This window comes from Galeopterus variegatus, unplaced genomic scaffold (assembly GCF_000696425.1).
Source record: "Galeopterus variegatus unplaced genomic scaffold, G_variegatus-3.0.2 Scaffold404, whole genome shotgun sequence".
Taxonomy (NCBI): domain Eukaryota; kingdom Metazoa; phylum Chordata; class Mammalia; order Dermoptera; family Cynocephalidae; genus Galeopterus; species Galeopterus variegatus.
In genome coordinates, this window is record NW_007726515.1 from 438,648 (window position 1) to 462,160 (window position 23,513).

At 36.3% G+C, this 23,513-nt stretch overlaps 1 protein-coding gene across 8 annotated transcripts in view; it reads left to right on the top strand.

The window, feature by feature from the left end:
- Positions 1-23,513, top strand: part of NEXN (nexilin (F actin binding protein)) — a 41,847-nt gene that overhangs the window by 15,856 nt on the left and 2,478 nt on the right. For 4 of the 8 annotated variants that reach the window (XM_008568373.1, XM_008568372.1, XM_008568377.1 and 1 more), the window contains 9 exons: positions 249-440; positions 637-715; positions 801-949; positions 5,079-5,120; positions 6,333-6,530; positions 6,628-6,804; positions 8,573-8,761; positions 12,062-12,259; positions 18,684-18,905. In XM_008568373.1, the coding sequence (XP_008566595.1) occupies positions 249-440; positions 637-715; positions 801-949; positions 5,079-5,120; positions 6,333-6,530; positions 6,628-6,804; positions 8,573-8,761; positions 12,062-12,259; positions 18,684-18,905 (1,446 nt within the window). The remainder of the gene's footprint in view (positions 1-248; positions 441-636; positions 716-800; positions 950-5,078; positions 5,121-6,332; positions 6,531-6,627; positions 6,805-8,572; positions 8,762-12,061; positions 12,260-18,683; positions 18,906-23,513) is intronic. The other 4 variants (XM_008568376.1, XM_008568375.1, XM_008568374.1 and 1 more) reach the window with 3 other exon arrangements.

Sequence of the window (23,513 nt, forward strand, 5' to 3'; positions counted from 1 at the left end):
CACCCACAAAATGGGACTTCTTTACAACATATGATCAAAATTTCTACTCTCATATTTGCTGTAATTTCATTTTTTATACTTAGGTTTTAGAAAGTATCCGATCAGGTTGTGATGGTTCAACTAAAGTTTTCAAACTCATTTCTATTTTGTTTCAATAAGTATTATTTATATTGCTTATTCTTCTCTATCTTTACCTAATTTCCTATTTTTTTTTTTAACTTTCTTCTCTTTATTTTCTTCTAATGAAGATTCTGCTTTCTTCATCTAAACCTGTCCCCAAAACCTATGTGCCAAAACTTGGCAAGGGTGATGTAAAGGATAAATTCGAAGCCATGCAGAAAGCCAGGGAAGAAAGAAATCAAAGGAGGTCTAGAGACGAAAAGCAAAGAAGAAAAGAACAATATATTAGAGAGAGAGAATGGAACAGGAAAAAGCAGGAGGTTATTTTATTTTATTCTTGTGAAAATACTCATTTTCATCTTTTTAATTTACATTTTATTATTCACATTTGCTGTATTTCATGTTAACTATAATTGAAATACTTTTCTGTACTGTAAGCTAATTTAAACTCTGAATATAATATGATTCGGTCTAAGTTTTGGACATGTATTTATATGAATTTATTCAACCATATAGATTAAAGAAATGCTTGCACCTGATGATGAAGAAGAGGTATCTTCTAAAGTAGAAAAGGCATATGTGCCAAAGCTAATAGGTAAGAAACTTGAGAGGTAAATTGTGAATAAAAATGCAAAAAAAGAAACATGGCAAAGTATCAAACATTTTTCATATATTCTTAGGAACTGTTAAAGGTAAATTTGCTGAAATGGAGAAACAAAGACAAGAGGAACAAAGGAAGAGAACAGAGGAGGAGCGAAAACGCAGAATTGAGCAGGATATGTTAGAAAAGAGGAAGATACAGCGTGAATTAGCAAAAAGGGCTGAGCAGGTATACACTAAATATTAAGTTGACATTTGCTTCTGAAACTAATTGTACAAAGTTAAATGAATCAGTTTGTTGCCTAATAAAATGTTTTAATACAACATAAACCTATTTAATAACAGCTGAACTGAAAACAAGATCATCTTAAGTTATTTAATATCAGATGCCTGGAAGGATAAGGGCAGAATGTCCTATTTTAAGGTAGAACATTCAGATGACTGTTGTTACATATGATCTTACTCTGTCTACCTTTCTTATTTTTCTTGGCATGTTAGAGGAATTTACAGAGATATAAGGCAGTTTCACACATAAACTATCCACAAGCACCTAACAAAATGCTGATCTTTTACCTTTTTTTTTCTTGGTGGGGGGAGGTGGCTGGCTGGTACAGGGATTGAACCCTAGACTTTGGTGTTATCAGCACCATGCTCTAACCAACTGAGCTAACTGACCAGCCCTAAAATGCTGATCTTTTAAAAGCAGTACTTTAAAATGTTAGTCTTTGAAAGCAATACTTTAAGTGCCTTAAATCTGTTTGCTATGTTTCCTTTGGTTTCCACTACCTTTCTGAAAAGAAAAGTGAGAATGAAAGTAAAGCCATACTTGCTGATACATGTGACATATTTGCATGCTAAAGAAGTTTATTTACCCTGACTTTGCAAATAACCACTTCTACAGTATAAATAGCCACTTATATTGTGGTAAATGATGACATATGCCAGACGAACTATAAAAAGAATGGGAATTTCCTGTATTACTTTGTACCTCCTTATCTGTAGAAAGGATGCTATATACTTTACTGCTGCCACTTCCAGTTATTAAAGATTAGCATTCATTTTACAGTGAAATTTCACAAGGGAATAAAATGATAATATATAAGAATTATTATATATTATAAATATTAAAAGTATTTAGTTATAATTATAGTTGTAGTATAATTATATTATGAATTATAAAATAAGGGAATAAAATATATTATTAAAATATATAGTACTTGGCAGAAAATAGTGAGTGTGTACATGGGGTTAGTCTATCTCTTTTAAATCTTGTGTCCTTTCCCACCAGTGATTATTTTCTAGACTTTAAGACCCACTACAACCCCAAGAATGGAATATGTAGGCAGTGGTTTCTCAAAGAAAAACTGTGTGTGTGGTGAAGAGGTGAGTTTGAATATGAAGAAGACACAGGATTCTCACACAGAGATGGAAACAAAATATGTTCATGAAAAAGAACCACTTCTTTAGTAACTCTAAATACTTGCCATATCATGTCAGGGTGCCATAGAACCTTGGTTAATGAAATGTTTAGCCCATTAAATTATTATTATGATTATATTATTTTTGTCCTTTTTGTGACTGGTAAGGGGATTGCAACCCTTGGCTTGGTGTTGCCTGCACCACGCTCAGCCAGTGAGCGCACCGGCCATATGTATATAGGATCTGAACCCACAGCGGGAGGGCCACTGCGCTCCCAGCGCCGCACTCTCCCGAGTGCGCCACGGGGTCGGCCCAGCCCATTAAATTGTTTAAGAACATGTAGGTAGAGTAAAGTGAACTATTAATAGTAATTTCATCTTGAAAATATGTTAAGTCTAATTTTAAAATCTAATTAAGTACATTTCCCTCAGATCTAATTTAATGTATCTTTGAATATAAGGAGTAAAGTATGGCATAGGTAGTCAAGAAGAGTCTTAATATTTGCAAAATCCACTTGTACAAATCTATATGCAAGAAATGCTATAAAAGGGATTCCTGAGACAGGGGGTAGCTGAATGAGTGACCTCCAAGATAATTACCAGTTCTGAGATTCTAGCATCTTATAATGAATTTAAAATGGGTATACTTTGTGTACTGGATGTTAGAATCAAAGATCAATAAAATTTGGGGCAGAATCTTGATTTGGTATTATCTGGTTATCTTTGAGGATACCCTGATAGGCAGAATTAAAGTCCATCAGCTTAGAAAAAGATTTTATTGATGGGTGAAGGGAATGTTGAAAAGAGAGGGGAGAAAAGGAAGTTGATTTGGGGGAGCAAAAGGAATAGTTTTCACAAAGCGAAAGAAATAGTTGGAAAGCAGCTCTTCTTCAATAGTAGCTTCTGAAAGTCAACACTATAACTGAACTTCTGAATAACTATTTTCTGTGAATATACTCATACCATCACCACTTACACAAATTGATCTTTTTTTCTTGTTTGCTGTGAAAAAAAAAAAAGAAGTGTCCTATCTTTTGTTGTTTTGGTAATGGTTTAAAATAATCAAAGAATAAAGTAAAAAAACAAAAAAAATCTCCAAATATGCTTTATTTTACCATAAGCTAAAAAAGATTGGGAGGTTGTAGCACCAAGAAAAAGAAAGTTGGGGGTCAAGAAATTTAGTATTTCGTTTTCCTATAGTGTCAATGTCTGGCTTCTCACCATATCTCCTTGATTTTTTTATTGATAAATTAACATGATTTGTAGAGGAGTTGTGAGTACTTTTTTGAAGGGAAGTCATTTTGTAATTATTTTTTATAGAGCCATTAAAATTTTTCTTAGTATAATATCTCATTCAATAAAACCTTCCCCACTTAAATAGCAAATCAGTGTGACAAGTAGTTCTGTAACAAAGCAAATTATTCTAAAGAAAATAATTTTGTAATGTACAAAATTATTCTGAATGAAACTATTAAAAATAAAGAATAAAATAGATTTTTAATAAATTATTTGTTCAGAATAAGTTATTTTTCAAGAAATTGGGTATCTTATAAAATGTATTATTCCTGACAGAGAATATAGAAAAAAAGAGTGGGATGATGAGAGGACAGAGACTCAGCCAGCCCAGTTCCTAGTATGGGCCAGGGTACAACAAAATTCCCTTAGACTGCATGAGAAATTAACTACTTCCAGATTCTTTCATTGGTTTTAAAAATCAAATTGAAACAATAAATAATCTGAGTTTTTACTTTCTAATGGTTCTCATTTTCCCATTGCTTATGTTTCCTTTTCCTGAGATCTCAAACATTGTATTACTTAAATCACCTATCTTCTCTCAATTCTCAGTTTGCTAAGGACATCAGTCTGCCCCTCAAGCTAGCCTAGTGATGTTTCTTATGAATAATGGTCAAGTTGAGACCCCTTTTTTTTTTTTTTTTTGTCTTTTTCCGTGTCCGGCAACGGATCACAACCCTCAGTGTTGCCCCCGTACCGGACTGGGGACCAGCAACGGGATCGCAACCCTTGGGGTCGCTCCCGTGCCTTGCTCAGCCAGTGAGCGGGAACCGGTCTGTATGTGGGATCTGAACCCTCGGGCGGGAACGCCGCCGCGCTTCCCAAGCGGCGCACTTATCCAGTGCGCCACCGGGCCGGCCCGAGACCACTTTTTAAATGAGAGCCTTTCCTACTTAGATCTGGTCTAAATAGAGAACATTATGACTAACAGAATTATTATTATTATTATTATTTTTGTGATCGGTAAGGGGATTGCAACCCTTGGCTTGGTGTCACCCACACAGCACTCAGCCAGTGAGCGCACCGGCCATCCCTATATAGGATCCTAACGAGCGGCAGGAGCGCCGCTGCGCTCCCAGCTCCGCACTCTCCCGAGTGAGCCACGGGGTTGGCCCTAACAGAATTATTTTTCCTCCTAAACTAGCCTGCATCTTTCACCACTTTGTTATTGTGTCAGTTATATTTTTGCTATATATTTATGTTGTAAAGTGTAATCATGACAATTATTTGATTGCTAATGATAGGGTTTCCTTTTACTGGGGCAGGGACAGAGAATGGAGAAACATTTCTGTGTATTTCAGTTTAAATTGCTAATTAAATTAATAATTGCTGCTTGTAAGCTCACAGCCAGGTCATAAAAGTTTGGTCCATTATTCAATGTCCAGATTTACAAAGGTAGGCTTTATCTTAATTTTTTCTTAATATGTTGTTCCCTGGTTATTTATATAAAAATGTAAAAACTAATATAAGGTTTAATCTCCATTTAAAAGGACATACTTGGCTAATTTGGAACATTAAAAATATTTCAAAAGTTACAAATTTGAAAATTAATCATAAATCATAACTAAATTACTTTTCAGTTGTATGTTTAAAAGCAAAAAGAAGAAATCCAATGTAATGTAATTATATGAAATTCTCATTCAATAGATTGAGGACATAAACAATACGGGAACTGAATCAGCATCAGAGGTAAACAGACATTTCCTTTAATGAAACATTCACTTAAAATTATCAGATTCACAAATTATCTTTCAATCTAAGAAAAAATTAAAAGAGCTTTTACTCTTTGTATTATAAATACAGCAAATAACAACAAAAAAGGTTTTGCAAAGCAAGATCATACTTTTATACCTTCAAATACTATAGCATAGTATTTTTTAAAGAAAAGTATGTTGTTTTTTCATAGTTAGATTAGAAGGACAAGTCTCATTAGTCTCAGTCTGGGATACTCTGCCAAGACTATATAGTTCTTGAACTGTTACTAACAGTTGAGATTACTGAAAACTAACATTTTTAAAAGGCAGTTTTTCTTTTCATCATTTGTCTTCTTTCCTCAGAGTTCCTGAGAGTTTGTGTTTGTTTTTCACATACTAGTATAGAGTGCACTATCTATTGTCATAAAGGAAAGTTTAACAATCACAAAAATTTTAGTCACCTCTTTTTATCTAACAGAGAAAGTTAAAAATCGATCAAACAATTTGATGGTGTGCCTAAAACTATAGCCACATATATTGAAAGCAATTTTATTTTAGGGTCATGTGTTATGTTTTATAACTGTCCTCTTTATTTTTGGAAAAAGAGGCAACAATAGATTATGTATTAGAACTACTTAATTTAAAAAAAAATAAATTTTAAACTATCTTAAAGGGATCAAATGTATCTATATTTATATGTATTATAAATGTTTAATGAATGACTTGGAAATACTGTTTTTCTCACTAAATATTAGTTTTATTAAGTATTTAAAAGCTTGCATGGAGAGAAAAAATCATATGCAGAAACATTTTTGTGTGTGTTTAAATTGAATCTATCCACCATCAAATTGATTTAGGGTATACTCACATGCACATTACCTTTTGTGGGACTAATGCACAGATAGCTAAATTCAGGCAATGACACTGCAGTTTTGTTATCTGAACAGCTTTATTAACTCCATCTCTAGGAAATAGAATGATTCTTGAACTTTGTCAGCAATGGATTTCAGTAAGATTAGTTCATAATGACCAATGAGCTTAGAGAAAGATATTTAATAGTAATCTGTAAAAAAAAATAATTTTTTGTTCTTCATAATAACATTGATGGCAATGTAATGAAATTCACCAACGATGGAAGTGGTAAAGTCCCATGAAACCTAAATTTTGATTAAGAAGAAAAATGCTAATTATCTATCCTATAAAATAGGAAGGAGATGATTCACTGCTCATAACAGTGGTGCCTGTCAAGTCATACAAAATATCTGGAAAAATAAAAAAGAATTTTGAAGGCCTAGAAAAAGAACGAGAAGAGAAAGAAAAGATCACCTATGAAGAAGATAAAAAAATTAGATATGAAGAAGAACAACGATCTCTCAAGGAAGCAAAGTGTCTTTCATTGGTGATGGTAATTTTTTTTTTAAGTAACTAATCAAAGCAGTTTAGTTAAGTTAGCAGCATTTCACTTTATGACTAACAGGTGGGGGGTTCATAATGTTTCTTAGGATGATGAAATGGAAAGCAAGGCAAAAAGAGAATCACTTTCTCCTGGAAAATTGAAACTAACTTTTGAAGAATTAGAGAGACAAAGACAAGAAAATCGAAAGAAGCAAGCTGAAGAGGAAGCAAGACAACGTTTAGAAGAAGAGAAGCGTGCTTTTGAAGAAGCAAGGCGGCAAATGGTAAATACAATATTAAATATAAATCCTACATTTACTATTAGGGAAGGTATTAGCTCACTTGTCTAGAGAATGGTGTTGGTAACACAAAGGTCAAGTGTTTGGATCCCCATACCAGCCAGCCACCAAAAAAAAAAAACATTAGGGTAGCTGGCTTTAGATTAAGATTCATTATCGTAAGTTCAAGGAGATTTTCTATATATAAGGGCCTGATTTTGAAATTATATGCATATTCCATATATAAAATGTATCTGCATTGTTTTCTAGTTTCCACTTTGGGGCATTTTACTAAATATGCTTTAAGTTTTTATTTTTACAAATTGTTATTAATATATAAATATGAAGGGCTGGTTAGTTAGCTTAGTTGGGTAGAGTGCGCTGCTAACACCAAGATCCCTGTACTGGCCAGCCGTCAAACAAACAAAAACAAACAAAAAATATATATAAATATGCAAAATAATTACTCAACAAACCTGGTTCCCATTCATCTGTTAGTTCAGCCTGCAATGTATTTAATAACATGGGTATAGGACATTTTCAAGTCTAATTATAAGTGTACACACTTGGTTTCAGTCCAGTTTTGCAAATGTTTGAACACATCAAAATAACAGTTTATGGAATATGCAGTTTGCCCTGTAAGGTATGGATGTGTGTGTATATATGTATGTAGGGTAGTGGTTAAGGGCATGGATTTTGGAGCCAGACTGCCTGGATTCAGATATCAACCATATACTAACTGTGTAACCATGGACAAGTTATTTAATTTCTCTTTGTCTTAGCTTCCTCATTTGTAAAATGGTAAAAATGATAGTGCCTACTTTTTAAATGGTTAAATGAGTTAATACCTAGAAAGCACTTAAAATAGTGTTTGGCATATACTAAGTGCTTTAAAAATGTTGATTATTATGAAACTGATAGATTTATCAATAAAAAATAAAATTGAAATAAGAAAACAGATTTCAAATCTCATTTTAAGAATTTTAAAATGGAACATCTATAATAAAGTTGTCAGAACTTTTTCCATCAGCTTTCATTAATGATGTTCTAAGGATTATATATCAAAAATTTTAATTTTTTAGACATTTATTTGAAAATGTTATGGCTTTTGGGTATTATAGTTGCATAATACCTACACATTTTAGATATCACTGGTAGCCAACTTGATAAATAGAAATATTGTTAATCAAATAATAAATTTCAATAAATATTTTAATTAATTTAATAATAAATTATAAATTTAAATTATAAAATCATAATACTTAAATTTTATGTAATATAGTTCCAGGTAACAATCTTTTATCTGACTAGTATAAGGAAAAGCACCATAGTTTATTGCAAAAAAATAAATCCATGAAAATTACAAAATGAGAACTTAATTTTACTACCAAAGAGACTCTGTGTAGGTATGCTTGAACATCAATTTAAGCACACACACACACACACACACATTTTATGTTTGTTCTGGGAAAGTAAATGTTCAGTAGTGACCCCTTTAACATTTAAAAAATATTTCATCTTCTCTATGTAAATATTTGACTTGCTTGAGAAATTTGATTTGACTTGAGTACCTCTTTATTTTGAATTTCTCCAAATTTGAATATTTTATTATATAAGACATTAAAAAGGAAGGTTTGGTCAAGTTTTGGTCAAGTATATTAAGGGCATTGAAACACTACTGAGAGAAGTAGCTCATTCGGTGCCTTTTGACTGGTAAGTCATTACTGTCTTTGATGAATTTCAATTCTTAGTAATGAATTGTTTATTTGGTTAGGTAACTGAAGAGGAGGAAAACCAAGGCACAGAAAAAAATTTTAAAGAATACCGTCCTGGTAAACTCAAACTCAGTTTTGAAGAAACAGAAAGGCTAAGGAGAGAAGATGAAAAAAAGAAAGCAGAAGAAGAAGCCAGAAGGAGAATAGAAGAAGAAAAGAAGGCATTTGCTGAAGCAAGAAGAAGCATGGTAAGACAGAACCTAACTGGAGAATGCTATTAGGATTCAGCTTTTAGAGTATGTTAGTAGGAAAATGATTAGACTTTGGGGAGTACTGTATTATTTCAGAAATCTGTGCCAATAGTAGGAATGGCAAGTAGTTTTTAAAGTCTTCCAGTTGGTTGAAGGTATTTACTTCAAATTAGTGTTGAGGTTTTGATTAAATTGCCATGCCTGTCATAACAATGAATATTATCTTTTTTCTTTGGGAAGGCATGTTTTCCAGAACTAAGTATAAAAGAAACAGTGAGTTCCTCTCCCCAATTTTTCCTTTTTTCCTCTCGATTATCTCCTCCCCTTCCTTCCTGTGCTCCCTCTTCATTCCTTTTCATTCATTCTTTCTTTCTTTTCAATTTTCACCTCTTCCAGTCAGTTAGTCACAATTATTTAACTCTCCAAAATGCTCGCCCATCACTCCTGGATATTGACAACTAATTTAACTGTCCCAAGGTTATATACTTCCTATACCATTTTTTTTTTTCCTTTTTTTTTTTGTCTTTTTTCATGTCCGGCAATGGATCGCAACCCTCAGTGTCGCGCCCGTACCGGGCTGGGACCGGCAACGGGATCGCAACCCTCAGTGTCGCACCCGTACCTTGCTCAGCCAGTGAGTGGGAACCGGTCTGTATGTGGGATCCGAACCCTCGGCGGGAGCGCCTCCGCGCTCCCAAGCGGCGCACTGTAGCAGTGCGCCACCGGGCCGGCCCTTCCTATACCATTTTAATGATTGTAAAATGTGCAGTTATCTGACAAACTATTTTCAATCAATTTGACATGTGAACACTGAATCCCTTTCTTGAAATGTTTTAATTGGCTTCAGTGATATCATAACCTGGTTGTCTTTGTTTGGGTGAGATTCAGACACATATATCCAAGTGTTTATTTGGCTTTATCACCAATGGTTTACAAATGGTTTCTACTGAGAAACCCCACAGACATTGTGAAAGCACTTAATTTTAGGAGTATAAGCAGGTTCAGAAGTGTTAGAAGTAGCTGTGAAGATCAGGAGAACTAGGCCAAAACTGTCTTTTTACTGTGATTCACTAAATGGAAAAAGTACAGGAAAGGAAAACTGTTAAACCAAAACCAAGTTTCCTAGAGACATTTCTCTATCAAAAGAGAGAAAAACTCTTCCTTCACTCATGTTGTTTTGCTATCCAAGACCAAGTACTGTAATTTCATACTATAGTTCAGTTCATTCATATATTAAATAAAAATTTTTTTGGCAATTTTTGGATTGTAAAACCATGTAAACATTGTTTCTGAGTTAGATTAGTGCTGTGGTGAAGCCTGGGTTTAAAATCTTGATAATATTTGGAACAAATAAATAGTTACCCCTTGCCTCTCTCATTCACCTACGTGTATTTCAACCACAGGGTCACAATTCAGGCCAGAGGTTTATGTATATTCCTTCAGGGGATAGAAAAACAGAGAATTGTTTTTCATGATAAAATGTAATTCAAGTCAGAACTTAAAAGCAGAGTTTCTATTTGCAATTAGAGATTGCCTGTATAGAGGGGATGATAATGTAGTAATAAAACTATCTTTTGGGAGCTTACTATAGTGTTGGACACACTGCTAAGTGTCTTGAAACTTTATTTAATCCTCATGACAACCCAATGAAAGTTGTCACAGGGCCGGCCCGGTGGCGCACTGGAGAGTGCGCTGCTTGGGAGTGTGGCGGCGCTCCTGCCGAGGGTTTGGATCCCATGTGGAGACCGGTTCCCGCTCACTGGCTGAGCGTGGTGCGGGCGCGACACCGAGGGTTGCGATCCCGTTACCGGTCAGTAAAAAAAAAAAAAAAGAAAGTTGTCACAGATAAGGATGCAGACTTACAGTGATGAAGTAACTTGCCCAAGGTCACAGCTATAGTATATATTTATTGTTTAAATTATTTAAATTATTCATGTAAGTTCATGAAATTATGAAAAGGCAGTCTAAGATATTATTTATAATCTTACTAGAAAGATTTTGAAGTCTGAATCCCAGCTTTGCCACTTAGTGTTATATTGACTTTGGGCAAGTTGTTTTTTTTTTTTTTTTTTTTTTTTTTTTTGTCTTTTTCCGGGTCCGGCAACGGAGCGCAACCCTCAGTGTCGCCCCCGTCCCGGACCGGGACCGGCAACGGGATCGCAACCCTCGGTGCTGCCCCCACGCCTCGCTCAGCCAGTGAGCGGGAACCGGTCTGTATGTGGGATCCGAACCCTCGGCGGGAGCGCCTCCGCACTTCCCAAGCGGCGCACTAGCGCAGTGCGCCACCGGGCCGGCCCTGGGCAAGTTGTTTTGTATGTCTCAGTTTCCTCATCAGTAAAATGAGAACAATAATAATAATATACTTACTTCATGGGGCTACAGGATTAAATAAATTAATACATGTAAAGTGCTTATAACTGTACCTGGAAGCTCTATGTACAAGGGTACTTCAAAAAGTTCATGGAACAATAGAATTGTTGAAGTACCCTTGTATTAACTATTATTATCTCTTTAAATGGGCTGGCTGGTTAGCTCAGTTGGTTAGAGCACAACCTTGTAACACCAAGGTCCAGGATTCAGATCCCTATACTGGCCTGCTGCCAGATCATAGCATTAAGAGTGATTTTTGCCTGATTATGAAGAGATCATGATGGATTATTTAATTCATTCAGACAAGACCATGACTTAACTGAAATGTTCTATTAAAAATTTTTTTTGTCTGTCCAGTTAGCTCAGCTGGTTAGAGCAAAGCCTTATAACCTCAAGGTTAAGGGTTCAGATCCTTGTGCCGGCCAACTGCCAAAAAAAAAAAATATGTATATTTTTTGCAGCTGGCTGGTATGGAGATCTGAACCCTTGATTTTGGTGTTATAACACTGTGCTGTACATAACCAACTGAGCTAACCAGCCAACCTTGAAATGTTCTATTTTAATTACCAGATTGGAGATTCATTTAAATCTATTTAAAAAAAATGTTCTCAATATTAGAAAATCTTAAAATCTAATTCAAATTATTTATAATATAAGTAAAGTCAAAGTATTTCACTGTGTTCATCGGAATGGAGAATAGATAGTTACCATATCCTTCATAACCACAAAATACCTCAGTCTTACATTTTCTAATAATTCCTCCCTTATTTATTGCTTCATACTTTTGAAGAGAATTTAGGTATCCTGGTTTTTAGTTCAATGTGAAACATTTCTATTCAAGTAATCCCAGGTTCTACTAGACATATTCTCTTTTTATAATGTATAATTCTGGCAAGAGTGATAATTATTTTAGATCATTTTAAACAGGTAGTAGATGATGACTCCCCAGAGATGTATAAAACAATTTCTCAAGAATCTCTTACACCGGGAAAACTGGAAATTAATTTTGAAGAATTATTAAAACAAAAAATGGAAGAAGAAAAACGACGAACAGAGGAGGAACGGAAACATAAACTAGAAATGGAGAAACAGGAATTTGAACAACTGAGACAAGAAATGGGAGAGGTAAGATTTTTAAGAAATATACATTTGTATTCTACATATTTATTAAGCTAAGTATTTTACTTACATTACCTTACAGTAACCTGGTATTATTATTCACATAAAGGATACTCAACATATTCCTATGAGGCACTTACTTGATATAGGCTTCAGCATAGTTATGTGTACTTTCTAGTCTGTTATAACTACTCTTTCATTGCTTATTTAAAAAAAAAAATTGGTTTGCAAGTGACTGAAAATTACTATAGTTCCTTAAGTAAATGTTTTTACTACATACCTCAAAATTGTGTGTGGGTACACTGTGACTGAGAACTGTTGTTCTAGAGTTCTTAATATACCCTTTTATACTTATTTTCCTTGAAAGAAACTGATAAATTTAATCAAAGTAAGATAAAATACAAGAGTACCATGGATGCGAATAGGTTCATCAGTTTGGCAGGTCTTTTTTTTTTTTCCCCTAAAGAAAAATCATTTATCTATTTTTTTTTTTTTTGTCTTTCCAAAAAAAGACATGGTAAGGGGATCGCAACCCCTTGGCTTGGTGTTGCCCGCACCGCGCTCAGCCAGTGAGCGCACCGGCCATCCCTATATAGGATCCAAACCCGCGGCGGGAGCGCTGCTGCGCACCCAAGCGCCGCACTCTCCCGAGTGCACCACGGGGCCGGCCCGCCATTTATCTATTTTTTATTCTGTGAACTTTTTCTATTCTATACAGGGGACATTTTGTACAAAATATGAAGTGTACATTTTTATTATCACTATAAAATACAGATAAATGTATGTATAATATTAAAAAGATGAAGTATAAAGTACGTGAAGAAGATATTCAGAATAGCAATATATATATATATATATATATATATTTTTTTTTTTTAAAGATGACCGGTAAGGGGATCTCAACCCTTGGCTTGGTGTTGTCAACGCCACGCTCAGCTAGTGAGCCAACCGGCCATCCCTATATAGGATCCGAACCCGTGGCCTTGGTGTTATCAGCACCGCACTCTCCCGAGTTAGCCACGGGCCGGCCCAGAATAGCAATATTTCTGATGAAGTTTGGCAAATCTTTGATCATTTTATTTTACTAAATTACTCCAAGAGGGAACTTTGATTCTGTTAAATATCTTAGTATGATTTCTGTAGTGTTGAAATTAATTAATATACATATAGACTGCACAGGGCCAGCTTCATGGGCATGTAACTTGTGTACTCACAGGACCTCTGTGTTCAGAAGGGCCGCTGTTTGGGATTTAATGCTCTGAGGTTGCCCTTTTGAAATTCTTAATTTTATCTTTGAATTTGTGTATTGTGAGGACATGGAGTGTACTTTAGGATATTGGAACCTTGACTCACCTGTGCCTCCTATTTCTCTGCCTCCCTGGATGCCTTCTCAGCAACACCCTCTTGAAGGCCCTGCCAAACCTCCTTCCTGCCCCTGGATGCTGTGGCCCTCTGTCTGAGTGGCCCAGGTTGTGTAGGTGGCAGAGGTGAAGGAGGAGGCCAGTATTTACCATCATCCTTAGCCCCTGGCAGTAGCCAGGCTATACACATCAGCAGGTTTGTGTTCCAGCAAGCAGTCCTATGACCTGAGGTGAGGTGAACAGTGACTGTGTCAGCTTTGAACTGGCAGTGCCATGGCATGTCTGGCAGGTGACTTGATGGGGTCCTCTTACCAACTCTTGATCTAGGAACCAAGTGTGTCCCTATGCAATCTCTTGGAAGTTGCCTTTTTGTCATGAGTTGGGGCAGGAGGCCTGTGGAAAGGAGTTTTACTTCACTGCCCTGGCTGTGGCTCAGCAAATTATCTAGCTGGCCCTGAAGATATAAATGCCACATAAATATATGAATAAAATATCATAAATGTTGTAGGAAAGTTTTCCAAGGTCTAGTTCCCCCCCCTTCCCTCAAATTCAATACCATTTATTTTTTTATATTGTTATAAATTGTACTTATTATTTATGCCTCTCGTCTAGTCTCTCCCCATCCCCCTCTCCCTCCACACTCCCCCCTAGAAATCTAGAATACCCTAGATTTCTTCTTTCTGAAATAGTAATGGTTACTCTGTTGATTTGTTGCCTAGATTATCTGTCCAATGCTGAGAGGTGTTCAGGTCCCCCAATATTTTCATAGAGCAGGTGCTTCTTCTGTCACTCTGGAATAGGCTTTGTGGAGACATCCTGTTCTTTTTTTGGGTCTCTGCTTGTGACTCTCCTTGTGTTAGTGCACTCCAGTGGCTGGTGGACCATCTGCATGGTGGTTGTAACATCTAGCCACTTTCATGGCAGCCGTGGTTACTGTGGTGGCTGTGGTGGGCCACCCACAGAGAGGTAATGTTTTTAGTATGCTCCTTATTGCTGGCGGTGTGCCTGGTTGTGAGGAGGGTCTGGTCCCTGGCTCCATACCTCAGGACCCCAGTTGGGCCCTGAGGTGCTGGCAGTGTGCCTGGTTGTTGGTAGGGGGTCTGTTCTGCACTCCATGTCTCAGTACCCCTGGCGGGCCCAAAGGCACTGGTGGTGTGCCCGGTTGAATAACATTTATTTCATAAAGGAAGCTGAAAATTGCCTAATTCTCTTTGAAAACTCACTTCTAAAGTAGAGAATATTTTAGTACATTATTGAAATGTAGTCTAGTTAATATATGGCAGTATGTAACTGTCTTGAAATCCTGGTGCTATTGATTTACCCTGCTATGTTGGGGAGATTTCAAACAAAGTAGCACGCCAGTTCCTAGACTGTAGCTAATTAGTTCAATGATTAATTTTGATCAGAGTGATTTAGAAACCATTGTGATATGTCATAGATTTGCTGGTTTCTCATATTTTATGGTTGCATATTTTCACCCACATAGTTGTTAAAAAGTGGAGGTAGTATAAAGGAATGTTTTCTCTTTTAACCCTTGGTTGAGCCAAGAAATTAAGCCTCACGTCACATCATCCACTGTGACACACCCCCACTCTCTTTTTAAACTTTGCCTAGAACTCAGGTTTTCTCCAAGAAAAGCATATTAAGAATACCTGCAGTATTTTACCACTCCGTATAGTGGGATTAGTGTTTAGTGTAATAAATATTACAAAGGACAAGTAGTAATAAATAGTGAAAGTCAGGGGAAAGGCATTTGAATGAAAGGACAAGTAAAATGCTATAAAGAACTGGAGCCCAATTTTGGTTGACTCCTTTTCTATCTTTCTTGACAAAAAAATACAATTGAGAATACAAGTGGTATGTGGAGAAATGCAGGGATTTTAGGAGACTATGCACATACCTATTTTTATTGCACTTTGTTTTACTGTGCTTCGCAGGTGTCGTTTTTCACAAATTGAAGGTTTGTGGCAACACTGGTCCATTGGCACCATTTTTCCAACAGCATGTTCTCACTTTGTCGCATTTTGGTAATTCGCACAATATTTTGAACTTTTTTCATTATATCTGTTATAGTAATCTGTGATCACTGATCTTTGATGTTACTATTACAATCGTTTAGGGGAGGCCATGAACTGGGCCTTTATAATGATGTAGAACTCCACCAACTGGCCATTCTGTTTCCCTATCCTTGGATCTCCCTATTCCCTGAGACACAATATAGAAATTAGGCCAATGTATAACCCTACAATGGCCTCTAAGTGTTCAAGTAAAAGGAAGAGTTGCATGTCTCTCACTTTAAATCAAAAGCTAGAAATGATTAAGCTTAGTGAGGGAGACATGTCAAAAGCCGAGACAGGCCAAAAGATAGGCCTCTTGCACCAAACAGCCAAATTGTGAATGAAAATGAAAAGTTCGTAAAGGAAATTAAAAGTGCTACTCTAGTGAACACATGAATGTTAAGAAATGATAAGAAAGCTTTATTGTTGATATGGAGAAAGTTTTAGTGCTCTGGATAGATCATCAAACCAGCCACAATATTCCCTGAAGCCAAAGCCTAAACCCAGAGCAAGGCCCTAACTCTCAATTCTATGAAGGCTGAGTAGTATGGAAGCTGCAGAGCAGAAGAAAATTTGAAGCTAGAAAAGGTTCATAAGGTTAAAGGAAAGGAGCTGTCTTCATAACATAAAGGTGCAAGGTGAAACAGCAAATGCTTATGTGGAAGCTGCAGCAAGTTTTCCAGAAGATCAAGCTAAGATCACTGATGAAGGTGGCTACACTAAACAGGTTTTTGATGTGGATGAAACAGCCTTATATTGGAAAATGCCAACTTTCACAGCGAAAAAGAAATCAATGCCTTGCTCAAAGTGTCAAAGGACACAGGCTTTCCTGACAGGAGCTAATGCAGCTGGGGTGACTTGAAGTTGAAGCCAATGCTTACTCTTAAAATCTTAGGGCCCTTAAGAATTATGCTAAATCTACTGTGCCTATGCTCTAAAAATTGAACAACAAAGCCAGGATGTTTACAGTATTTAAGCCCATTGTTGAGACCTACTGTCCAGAAAAAAAGATTCCATTCAAATTACTCCTTACTGATAATGTACTTAGTCACCCAAGAACTCAGATCTCTAAAAATTGAACAACAAAGCCAGGATGTTTACAGTATTTAAGCCCATTGTTGAGACCTACTGTCCAGAGAAAAAGATTCCATTCAAATTACTCCTTACTGATAATGTACTTAGTCACCCAAGAACTCAGATGGAGATGAGATGTAAAAGGAGATTAACGTTTTCATGCCTGCTAACCTAACATCCATTCTGCAGCCTATGGGTCAAGGAGTCACTTCAACTTTCAAGTCTTATTACTTAAGAAATACATTTTGTAAGGTTATAGCTGCTATAGATAGTGATTCCACTGATGGATTTGGGCAAAGTAAATAGAAAATCTTCTGGAGAGGATTCACCATTCTAGATGCCATTAAGAACATTCGTGATTCATGGGAAGAGGTCAAAATAACATTAACAGGAGCTTGGAATAAGTTGATTCCAACCCTCATGAATGACTTTGAGGGGTTCTAGACTTCAGTGAAGGAAGTAGCTGCAGATGTGGAGGAAACAGCAAGAGAACTAGAATTAGAAGTGGAGCCTGGAGATGTGACTGAGTTGCTGCAATCTTTTGATAAAACTTTTAAAAGATGACAAGTTGCTTCTTATGGATGAGCAAAGAAAGTGGTTTCTTGAGATGGAATCTATTCCTGGCGAAGATGCTGTGAACATTGTTGAAATAACAAAGGATTTACAAGATTACGTAAATGTAGTTGATAAAGCAGTAGCAGGGTTTGAGAGGATTGACTCCAGTTTTGAAAGAAGCTCTACTGTGGGTAAACTGCTATCAAACAGCATTGCATGCTACAAAGACATCTTTTGTGAAAGGAAGAGTAAATTAATGTGGCAAATTTCATTGCTGTTTTATTTTAAGAAATTGCCATAGTCACCTCAATCTTCAGCAACACCACTCTGATCAGTCAGGATCTCCTGAGGCAAAAGCCTCCAACAGCAAACTCGCTGAAATCTCAAATGATTGTTAGCATTTTTTTTTTTTTTTTTTTTTTTTAGCAATAAAGCATTTAATTAAGGTATGTACATTGTTTTTTGGACATAATGCTATTGCATACTTAATAGAATATAGTACAGTGTAAACATATTTTTTTTCCCCTTTCTTTGCCAGGGATCCAAACCCCTGACCTTGGTTTTTTAACACTGTGCTCTAACCAACTGAGCTAAGTGGCCAGTCCCTTAGCATGAACTTTTATATGCACTGGAAAACCAAAAAATTTGTGTGACTCCCTTCATTGTGGTGGTCTGGAACCAAACTTGCAAAATCTCCAGGGTATGCCTATATATTTCTAGAAATGCCTGTTAGCTTGAGTATTAAGCGTGATATTTAACCTTATAAGACTACCATAAAAATCAAAGATAGGAGAAATTTTAGATATTCTGGCACTACTTAGAGATGAAGAAACTCATACCCAATGGCTTAAGCAACTAAGCAAAAGGCTGCACAATATCAGAGCCACAGCTAGAAAGCATATATGACTACTAGCCCTGTGTTCTTTCAATTCTATTTCCTTTTTTTTTTTTTTTTTTATTCTATTTTCTGGGGTGGCCAGTTAGCTCAGTTGGTTAGAACAATCTTCCAACACCAAGATCATGATTTAAGATCCCCGTACCAGCCACCTCACACCACCAACAAAAAAAATCTTCCTATAATTCCTTGTGAAAACTAATCTTGCCATGTAGATTTTGGTTTTAGCAGGTTATCATGGAATGTTAGAGGTTTTTAGCCATATTCTCTAATGAAATTAATACTTTAAATGGAATGAGATGTTTTCTAAAGTCTTAAATTTGTAGCACCACTTAATACATAGTAAATTTAGACATTGCACTTAGGGAAGAGGTTATTTACGCTTTATTTTTGGCTTCAAATAATGGTGCACTCTTTGGATGATATGTTGTACAATACAAACTAATTTGTTGATATTCAATATATCAAAACCTCAATTTTTTTTGAAGGAAGAGGAAGAAAATGAAACCTTTGAATTGAGCAGAGAATATGAAGAATTAATCAAATTAAAAAGAAGTGGTTCTATTCAAGCTAAAAATCTAAAAAGCAAGTTTGAAAAAATTGGACAGTTGTCTGAAAAAGAAATACAGAAAAAGATAGAAGAAGAACGAGCAAGGAGGAGAGCAATTGACCTTGAAATTAAAGAGAGAGAAGCAGAAAACTTTCATGAGGTATATTACTTTCATATCTAACATAAGTATGATATAATAATAAATTTAATAACATTAGTTTTGAAATACGCTTTAGTACTTACAGTTAACCACTGGTGTATGTAACAATCTGGAAACTAAATAACAAAGGCATATTAAGATCTTTAGAGACTTTGAAAGACTTCCCCATTCTAGCACTGTTTCACAAAATTACCTTTATCAGTGTTAAAACCCACAGTGAACTTCAAATGGCTCACTCTAGCAAAAAAGGTTCAAAAATATTTATTGGCATATGTTCTAGTTAAATCAGTAGAACCAGTGTATATTTAAGTTAAACGCCAGAGGTTAGTCATACTTTCTTACTTTATACATGAGGCCCATAAAGCCCACATGATCTGCTCAAAGTCACAGCAATAATTCAGTGTTAAGAACCTAAATTAGAATTCTGATGACATGAAGTACCTCCATATGTAAAATAAGGGGGCAATTACTGACCTGTAATGTCCCTTCTAGCTTAAGGACTATTCCCATGATTATGAATATTGGTTTAAATGGGATCTAGAAATTTTTTTTCTCCCAGACTTGCCATTTTATATGTGTTTAATCTATATTCTTATAAAAATACATTTATATCAAATATCCCAGCAAAACAGGTGTGGGAAATTGGGAGGGGCTGCCTTCAGAGGGGACTGTGAATAAAAAGATAAAATGAAAATATGTGCAAGTTATTGGGACTAGACGCAATTCACTATTAAGGCAAGCACAGAGAGCAAAAGATAATGGTGATGCAAACACAGGTGAGGTGTTCACGGAAAGTCTTAGATGCCATGTGAAGAAAATTTTAAAACATGGAGTGATATTATCAGATAGACTTCTTTATAGCTAGGCCATGCTGAAGCTAAAAATGGTATTAGATAAATGCATTTAAAAGTTATTTGAATGCCTACTATGTTCCAGGGATTGCTCTGGACACTGGGACTACATGAATGACTAAATTTGCAGTGCCTGCTCATGCATGGGTAGAATTTAATGGGTGGGGGGAAAGGGATTGAAAACAATTTTAAGGTGGTAAAAAAAAAAAAAAAAAAAAAAGATGCCTGACCCTATATGCAAAAGATCTGACTAAGAAGTGAATTTTGAGAACTTCCCTCCTCAAGGCGGATATCTGGTGCTCAGAATGTACTTTCCCAATTCTCCAGGGGCAGTTCATAAATAATGAGATGGTTAAGTTCCAAAGCTGGATCATAAAAATGACATTCACTTTTTGTGTAGCCTTAAGAAAGTCACTTAATTTTTGAGCTTTCTTTATCCATTTACGAAAAATTTATTAAGCAGTTATACTATAAGCCACTGGATCCTTTTACTATTTTGTACAGGGTGGTCAGAGAAGGCCTGATGAGGATTTGAACTAGTGCTGGAATGGGGAGAACAGATTAAGTACGTAAAGATTCAAAACTGGCAGGACTTGGGGATGGTGGAGAGGAAGAGAGGGAGAGGAAGGAATCAAAGTGACTATATGAAGTGAGTATATCAAAGTGAGTATACAATAACAATATGGGAACACTAAAGTTTGGAAGGAAGAGAGGTCACAGCTATTTTAGACAAATGGAGATGCTGTGGAACATCCAGATATCCATCAATTTGATAGTATTTGAAGCTTGTGTGACATATACTTAGGGCCTGGGCCAATTGTTGATAAGCCTTTTCATCATGGCTAAAAGAAGCACACTATGTTGGGCAATGTTGTAGTGGGGATGTATTAGTGAATATAATATGCCTTTAACAAGTTCAGCCTAATGAGATATGATCAAAGAAAATTATAGTGGTTATATGTACTGTAATAGATCATTCCATGTTGAGGGGACATTATGAATAAACACAAGAGCTTGTAAAAATGAGGAGTGGAAAACAGGTTCAAAGGACTACAAGGTAAGGTTCACAGAATAATGGGTGATAGGATATAAAGTTGCAAAAGTTGTGGCTAGGGCTAGCCCGTGGCTCACTCGGATGAGTGTGGTTCTGATAACGCCAAGGCCACGGGTTCGGATCCCATATAGGGATGACCAGTTTGCTCACTGGGGGAGCGTGGTGCTGATAACACCAAGTCAAGGGTTAAGATCCCCTTACTGGTCATCTTAAAAAAAAAAAAAAAAAGTTGTGGCTAAAAAGGGCCTTTTTAACCTTGCAGGTAGTATGATCTGAGGAACAGTGTTTATCTAAATTTTAGGACAGAGTAATAAAATACTTGCTTATGAAAAAACTTTAGGATTATAAAGGATAAATTGGAAGATAGGAGTGAAGGCATAAACTTGGAGCCAAGGGAGAAAAACAGATCTAACAAAACCGGGTTAACAGGTTGCTTTTGGGCAAGTGGTTGCTGAGGAATCTAACATTACTTCAGAATTACCAGGGAAACTAGACGATGCTACAGAGAAATCAGGTCTGGAGAGGTGGGGTGAATAAATTGTTTTGGACATATAAAATTTGAGCTACTAGAGGCAGTCTGAAACATAGGTCCTGAGTTCAGGCAAGTCACAAGAGTTGAGGATTTTACCTTTTATAGATAGTAGCTTAAAGTATAGGAGTAGATAAAGCCATTTAGAAAAAGCTAAGTTTGGAAACAAATGATAAAATCCTACAGAACACCAATATTTAGTGGATGGACAGCCACAACATCAGTTGAGATGGAGTTTTTAGATAAATGTGTCACAGAAGGTAAAGAAAAGTTCGATCAGCATGCACTTGCTTCCTCTTTTTTGTTCAAGGTAGTAAAACCTCAGAGCAGTTATACCTATCTCTACAAAATATGTAAGTAAGAATAAAGGAAATAGGTATGTAAGTGACGTCTTGCTTTATTTTGAATAAATGGATGTGAGATTAGGACATGGCTCAACTTCTGTAACCCACGATCTTCTGAATGGAATTTCCTGGGGAGGACATTTAAGTCTCTCCTATCATACCTTCCTGGATTAAAGGTCATTTAGATAGCCTTTAAAAACTAGTGTTAGGGCCGGCCCGGTGGCGCACTTTTACAGTGCGCCGCTTGTCGGCGCTCCCGCCGAGGGTTCGGATCCCACATACAGACCGGTTCCCGCTCACTGGCTGAGCGAGGGGCGGGCACGACACTGAGGGTTGCGGTCCGTTGCCGGACACGAAAAAAGACAAAAAGGAAAAAAAAAAAACTAGTGTTAGCAGTTCTGGTGCAACCAACTTCCAGAGTAGGGACTCCCTCCCATTTGAACCCATACAGCACCGCCCCCTGCTCCCCATTCTGATTACATATCGAGTTTCCTCCTTTAGAAAATGTCAATGTTAAGTATGTCTTCACAAATTGTATATATTCTAAACCTTTCAAGGCCTCACTCATGTTACCTTCCCTAATCAAAGAATTCCACCTTAATTCCTATAGCACTTAATTAACCTGTACCACTCGTTTGGTACTTAAATCACTTCAATGCCTTACACAGTGTTTGACTTTCTAGTTAGATTTTCCAGGTTTACTCCAAAACCACTTCTTATGCTTCATTGTATGTTAATGAAAATACACATCCTAACTATGCTGCCTTTAATATTCACGGGCTGGGGATGTCAATGCCCTATAAAGAGTGTTCTTAGAGAACAAAGTTCATTCTACTTAATTTGACTCTAGTAGATTCCCTTCCCAGAAACATTTTAAACCTGTTTTTTTCAGGGGTTGAAGAAAAGTTGACAGCTGTACTTAACAGAAAGACTGCTCATAAACTTTCTTCCATTTAGCTCATGAGGAATCCTTTTACTTACTCAATTTTCTTATTTTCTAAGTGTACATTTGAGACAGCTAAATGAAGAATTACTAATTTACACTAACTTTATTCTAAAATCCAGAAGGCAAGTTATAACTGGGACGGATTCAGTTAGAATATTTCAACAGGTATGATATCTACTACTCTACATTGAAGGTCCTTTGGTAAACAAAGAATAAAATCAAGTGTATAGTGTGAACAGAGGTCTTTTTCTTGTTTTGAAAGAGCCTGTTGAGATAAAACTGCAGTAAGCAAAGCATTGTTTAACATGTACTTTTCCTTGTCTCTTACATATAATAAAAAACCCACATCATTCATTAGCAATAACTGTAGTCAGGCATTATGTTTTTTTCTTTTTTGACCGGTAAGGGGATCGCAACCCTCAGCATGGTGTGGTCAGCACCACACTCAGCCAGTGAGCACACCGGCCATCCCTATATAGGATCCGAACCCGCGGCCTCGGCGCTACCAGCGCTGCACTCTCTCGAGTGAGCCACGGGGCTGGCCCATCAGGCATTAGGTTTATCTACTGAAGGTAAATAATGGCACAAAAAATTCTAGCACTTTACAACAAACTCTGATTCAGAACTAGAAAAACTATCCAACTTTCTTTTACCTATTATTTTCATTGGAACTGAACTGCAACACCTCAAACTGATGAGAGACATCTCATGAACCAAGATTTTTCTTATACAGGCAATTAACCTAGTTTGGATGTGGTACCCTGAAGCAGTTTCCCAGAAAAATGTAAATGGTGATACTTCCAGATAGATCCACAAAAGCTCAACTAATTTAGACTCCAACTACTTTAGAAACCACAAACTGTACTGTTAACCCCACTCAGCTA